The sequence below is a fragment of the Rhagoletis pomonella genome, unplaced genomic scaffold (genome assembly GCF_013731165.1).
Source record: "Rhagoletis pomonella isolate Grant_MI unplaced genomic scaffold, Rhpom_1.0 Rhpom_scaffold_00006, whole genome shotgun sequence".
Taxonomy (NCBI): Eukaryota; Metazoa; Arthropoda; class Insecta; order Diptera; family Tephritidae; genus Rhagoletis; species Rhagoletis pomonella.
Genome location: NW_023458560.1, coordinates 19,779,124 through 19,785,123, shown reverse-complemented (window position 1 = coordinate 19,785,123; position 6,000 = coordinate 19,779,124). Strand labels below are relative to the sequence as shown.

Sequence of the window (6,000 nt, the reverse complement as noted above, 5' to 3'; positions counted from 1 at the left end):
CAACATAATCTTTAAATTTAGGGGCGGACATTAGCAACTTTTTTTTTCGACCCAGTCTAATGTGCCCGTATGTGATACATTGTATGTTAATTTTGTTTTAGGTGTAATTTGAATTGAAGCACTTTTTATTATTGTTTAGGAAGTTGTTTTGTTAAATAAAATATTGCAAGCATTGCTTGTATGCCAATGAAATGCGAAAGACATTGGTGCGATTACGGGTGGAAGTAAGTAATTATATATGTACATACTCTGATAGCCAAACGTCAATTAGGGCATTGGCCTCGGTTACTGTGGGCTCAAAGGCCGGATAACTCTGAAATCTGCCGTCTGGAGCGTTTTTCGCTCTAAATTAGCAATTAGCGTTTGTAGTGGTATCACAAAATAATACGGAGCCCTGGTTTAGGACAACCATCTTAGCATAAGCTAATACCGCTGGTTACAGCATCTTATTGGAACTTGAACAAATATTTGTTGACAAGTATTTAAAAATATTAGCCAGAAGCTGACAAAAATTCAAATTCTGTAAACTATAAATAAATTAGTTAGTGGTTACGCTTACGAAAAAACCAACTTTTGAACAAGTAAAGGCTTTGTGTACACCGGAAGCTTTATAGTATGTACATAGTTAGACACGTTTCTATTTTCGACAACATTACTTGTTATTTTCCGCTGGAGACGTTGGCGCAAGTGATACAAATAAATAACAATAGCACTTAGTATTCGTATAAGTATTGTCACTTCATTCCACACAGTCTTTTCGCTATTCGCTTTAGTAATTCATATAACTAAGAATATTTATGCGCCGTGGGGAAAGATTCTCTAATTAAGTATGCAAATTGTGAGAATTGACAATGATTAGGAAGGAGAATAGAAATAATGAAAACTAAGGGCAACAGTAAATGTAACAAAGAGCAACAATGTAAAGAATATAATGAAGCCGCGCCGATGCGATAAGATTCGAGTTCAATATGTGCACTGCCGGAATAAAGTGTTGGCACAGCAAATTTTTCACAATATATGCAACAATTTTTACTCTAATATTTTTCAGCCAATTTTGTAAAAGAATATGGTTCATTCTACAACAAGAAATATAAAAATATATAATAAAGTATGTAGTTTTGCAGCCCATTAGATTCTTGTAAAAAAATGCAAGTTCGGAGTTAGTCTAAAATCGCATTAATTTTTGAGAATTTTTTTATTGAAGGTGTTTTGCAATTTTTCTATATAAAGTATTTTCGAAAAAAAAATTTTTGTATTGGGCTACAAATCTGCAAACTCAAAAAATTCTATAAAATCTGATTAAAAAGTTGAAAATTTGCACGAAAATTTGCTGAATTTTCGCGAGTTTTGCACACAGTTTAGGAAATACAATACATGTTTATGTGGTGGTGGTCCCATGCTAATCTGGTGTAGATCCGATCATTGGATCATGAAATATATATATATATATATATTTTTTTTTGTTTAAGTCGTGTTTTTGCTAAAAATTGCTTGTATTTATTTAGTTATTTATATGAGAATTGAAGTCGGTTCGTTTTTTGCTTAAAAATTACTTGTTCATATCTCTGGAGGGCTTTGGCAGGACTTGGAATTGACCCGATGCATTCCAGTCGATAATTCGGTGAATTAAAAAAAAAAAACACTAACCGGCCGTCTTCACGTGCCGGGAAATCTCGCTTGCGTGACGTGATTCTTGGCAAGCAACCCCGGGATTTTCGACACTTAAAAAAGTCGGGATCCCGGGATTCCGGGGTTAACATTCCTAGTATGTATGTACATATGTACTATCATAATAAATCAATTTAATTTTTGGAAGCTGCATTGCGTTAGCATCAAATATATTATTTCTGTATTGCCTCTGCCAGTTGACAGTTGAATTGAATCGGTGAAGCACGAAATACTGGTGCATAGTGGAAGATGCGATTTTCTCTTATCCGTTTAACAATTATTATTTTTATTTTTGTTATAATGTCAACATGTGCAGCAATAAATTGTCAACCCTGTAAAATACAGGAGGCACGAAAAATACATGCGGAGGAAATGCAGAGAAAGGCGAACCAAAATAGAAATACTACAGTGGCGGCATAAATAGGGAGACACTCCTTTTATATCCATGCTCAAAGGATACAAATTTTAAAGTTTTTGATAATAAATAGTTTTCAGTCATAAGTACATACATACGTACATATGTACATACAGTAAGTAATTCACGCTTTATAGAATATTTTTTACATTAAAGTGGGTGAAAAAGAGCAAAATAAATTAGCCGACAGTAAGTGATTGTTTTAATATACAACAAATACATATGAGTATATATGTATATGTATGTATGTAAAGCAGTCTGGTTGAGTAGTTAGTTCACAAATTATTACTCATTCAAATGAGTTGTACGTAAATAAGTCGCTCACATACTTCACCTTGTACATATGCCTGTATGTATGTACATATATAACTATAAATATACGAAGTGCCAAACATTTAGCAAAGCAATAATTAAAAAACCACACACAAATATTTACATATGTACATTAGGGTGGTCCAAAAGTGCATATGACAAAGTAATGTCGGAATTTTAATGCTTTCACCACCTAGGATCGTTCTATACCGAAAAAAAATTATACATAAAATTTTGTTTTTTGTTTTCGAACCAAAAAATATTTAGAGGTCGCTCAAAGCGATCAAATTTTTATAAAACAAGTAATTTTCACCAAAAAAAAAGATCGGATCTAAACCAGATTAGTATGGGACCACCTCTGAGATACTACCTTTCCGATGCAAAAAGATGCGGTAACATATGTACATAAAAAAAAAAATATTCCGACGAACTGATAACCTCCTCCTTTTTTGGAAGTCGGTTAAAAAGTGGATAAATAAACCTAGGCTATTGTTACTGGAAGTCGTCTGAACAGAAATAAAGTTTTTAGATCGAAAAATATAGATTTTCAAGAATTCTATACTATTTCTACGAAAACTTGTTTTATTGTTTTTTTGAGCGATCTCTAAATATTTTTTGAATCCAAAAAAAAACGCGTATAATTATTTTCAGTATAGAACAATCCTAGGGGTGAGAGCATTAAAATTCCGACTTTACTATTTTTGGACCACCCTAATGCACATACATACCTACAAACTACTTACGAACCTACGCTATTGTGCTAAAATATTTTATATACGTAAAGTACGCTGAATCAACAGACTTATTTAATACATAAGTACACAAGAAAAACGTTTTTGCGTTGCTCATTTACTCATCACCGGCTTTTCTCTTCGCCTCATTTACTTTCAATCGCTTTTAGTTGGATCGCCTGTCAGCGTCACACTCCAGTTTTAATTCAACTCGCAAGTCGATCGTTTCGTCGTTTTAGTTTACGCAAAGTTTAATTAAAACTGCCTGCATACGAATCTCAATCCCGATTTTACGTACACCAGGAAAATGAAATCCTTTTCGCTGTTCACCGCATTGGTGGTGCTCTTTGCTGCATTCGCCACAGTGGCACAAGCATCCTTCTGTCCTTGTGATCTCACGCAAAAAGGACAAATATGCGGTTCGAATGGCATCACCTACAAAAATCGCTGTGAGTTCGAGTGCACTCAGAAGGACTACAAGAAGTTGGGTCGCACGTTAAACATCGCCAAGACGGGTGCCTGTTAAGCTTGATGGATATAAAATGGATTGAGGAGAGCAGTGGAGGCCATGCTTTGATGTTTGTGACAGGTGTATCAGATAGTAGTAGTTAAATGAGATACTGGGCGTTTGGTGGTGGAAGTTGAGTTTAAGGTAAAACGGAAGGAAATCTACAAGAAACATTAGTTGAATGAAGCAACGTACAAATACATATTTACATGTATAAATATTTACTATATGATTGGTTGTTAGAGTAAAAGAGATTAATCAGTAGCAGCGACATATACATACCTACATACATACATATATATATCTATATAGTGGCAATTATGCGACACACTCTAGTTATTTTGATCATATTGAGATTTTAAGCACTTATTGTGACCGCAATAATAATAACCAATTAAAATGGAATTAATAAATTATAGCGTACTCGGTTGAAAACCAAATTTAAGTGTTTAATTTAACGTCAGTGTGATCGAGATGCTTCCCCAATCTAGGTGGGAAAAGATACATATCGGGCCTTAACCGCCAAAAGAGCGTAAGCCAACATTTTTTAAAATTTTCTTTTTGATGTAGAAATGTATCTAGATGCTCTTGGAGGATTTCTGCACCGGCGGTTAGGATTCGATATATATATAAATGTAAAATAAGTGTCACATATGTGTTTTATACGCCAATATAAATAAATGTATATACACATATCGCTCGTTTGATGTGGAACGCCACAACTCAAAGAAACAAAAAAAAAAAACAATAAAAAGCGCTTTTTAAAGCTATCTGACAAAAATGAACACAAACTAAAAACATTTACTTAACAATTCCAAGCTTAAAATTTATTTCAGAGAATAAATATTATATCGAAGCATAATTTAGTTGAACAAAGAGGAAGTGAAGTGAGCAAAGTTCGAACTGATACAAATTCCCCTTTCAGGAGACACAATTAGGGGATTCAATAAAAAATTTTAACGTCGTAATGTCTTAAAGTCGTGCTAAATTTTTTAGTGTAAAATAACTTTGCTTTTACATTTTAAAACTTAATTTTTCGCAAAAAAATATCAAACTTACGATGCTCGCTCAAGAACCTAGTTTAGGTTGCGTTTCACCAAACTCATATAAGTGGGAATTAATTTTAATTTAATTTTTTATTTAATCCTCAATTAATTTTTTTTTCAGTTTCCATAAGCCCTATATTTTAGTGAATAAAAATACAGCAGCACCGTGCTAAAGCGGTAGTAAAATCAGGGCTGTTACATAAGTAAACAGCTGATACACAATATTGTGGTGTGTGTATATTGCTCAGCTGCTTAATTGTGTAACTTTTCTGAGTGTGGTTATTCCGATTTAAGTTTTATTTAAGTGAAGGGCATAGGTCACTTTAATCAAAATTAAAAAAAATTTAAATTACTGGTGTAGGCAGAAATTCGAATATTAAAATAATTTTCACTTAAATTAATCTGGGCTCGAATCGCAACATCCGTTCACGGATCGACCATACGAAAGAAAATTACGTGATACCGTCAGTCGTATAAGCTGAGCGGGATAAAGAGTTCGTTCACGTATGTCATAATCCGAAAACGGTGTTTTTACGTGACGAGTAATACGATATCGTATGTGATGATTCGAGCCCTGGTTTAACGCAGCCTTAAACATTTTAAATTAATTTTTTAACCAGCTTAAGAGAAGCGCTGATGCCCGAATTCACATACTTAATCCAACGTTGTTGTTTTTCTTGTCATGACTTTCTTCCAGCAACGCAGCAATATGTTGATTAGCTTTAAAGCACTGAGGGGCACTGCCTTGCCCGCGGGCTAAGCTATTTTAAGCTTTCTCTACACTGTGTAAATGCGGATGGAATTTTTATTTCATCATAAACTTTGGACCAAGGCGAATTCATGCAATTCTCTGAAATGCGCAAAAATGTAGCCAGTGAAAGTTCACCATTTCGGCAGAATAATTTATCATTTTTAACGCGTTGTTCGGTGATAAAAGGTTCTATAGCCGCATGAAAGGCGATGAAATTTGCAAATATAATTTTCTAATTTCATACAAATCTTGACCTTTCAGTTTAAGAGAAACCCCTAAATAGTTGATTATTTGATTGTAATAAATGAATGCGTGGCGCTTAAACGTTTTCTACGTATTTGGCAGAGCTTCTCCTCCAACTTATGTTCTAATTCTTGATGTTGTTACACAAATTGAGGGATTTATACCTCGTCACCACTTCCGAAGAAGCTTTTTTATGGTAAATAGAAGTCCATTCGGAAGTTTGCCTTTATCTGCCGATGGACGACTGCTATTTCAAAAAAAAAAAAACTGTTCAAATTCGAATAAGAACAGAGAAAATGCAACGAAGTACTAAAACAAAGTTAAAA

General features: G+C 33.9%; 3 protein-coding genes across 4 annotated transcripts in view; 2 read left to right on the top strand and 1 right to left on the bottom strand.

Annotated features, from left to right (window-relative positions):
* LOC118740478 (calcium/calmodulin-dependent 3',5'-cyclic nucleotide phosphodiesterase 1) overlaps positions 1–6,000 on the bottom strand; it is a 737,853-nt gene that overhangs the window by 262,913 nt on the left and 468,940 nt on the right. The gene's annotated exons all lie outside the window — the stretch shown is intronic.
* Positions 1,856–3,429, top strand: LOC118740487. The gene is made up of 2 exons (XM_036472046.1): positions 1,856–2,138; positions 3,180–3,429. The coding sequence occupies exon 1, from the start codon at positions 1,918–1,920 to the stop codon at positions 2,086–2,088; it is 171 nt and encodes a 56-aa protein (XP_036327939.1). The 5' UTR covers positions 1,856–1,917; the 3' UTR covers positions 2,089–2,138; positions 3,180–3,429.
* Positions 3,328–3,904, top strand: LOC118740486. Its single transcript, XM_036472045.1, has one exon. It carries the CDS (start codon positions 3,434–3,436, stop codon positions 3,650–3,652), a length of 219 nt encoding a protein of 72 aa, XP_036327938.1. The 5' UTR covers positions 3,328–3,433; the 3' UTR covers positions 3,653–3,904.

Excerpts from the sequence above, each read along its gene's own strand:
- LOC118740487 (XM_036472046.1), top strand. The coding sequence starts at position 1,918 with ATGCGATTTTCTCTTATCCGTTTAACAATTATTATTTTTATTTTTGTT.
- LOC118740486 (XM_036472045.1), top strand. The coding sequence starts at position 3,434 with ATGAAATCCTTTTCGCTGTTCACCGCATTGGTGGTGCTCTTTGCTGCA.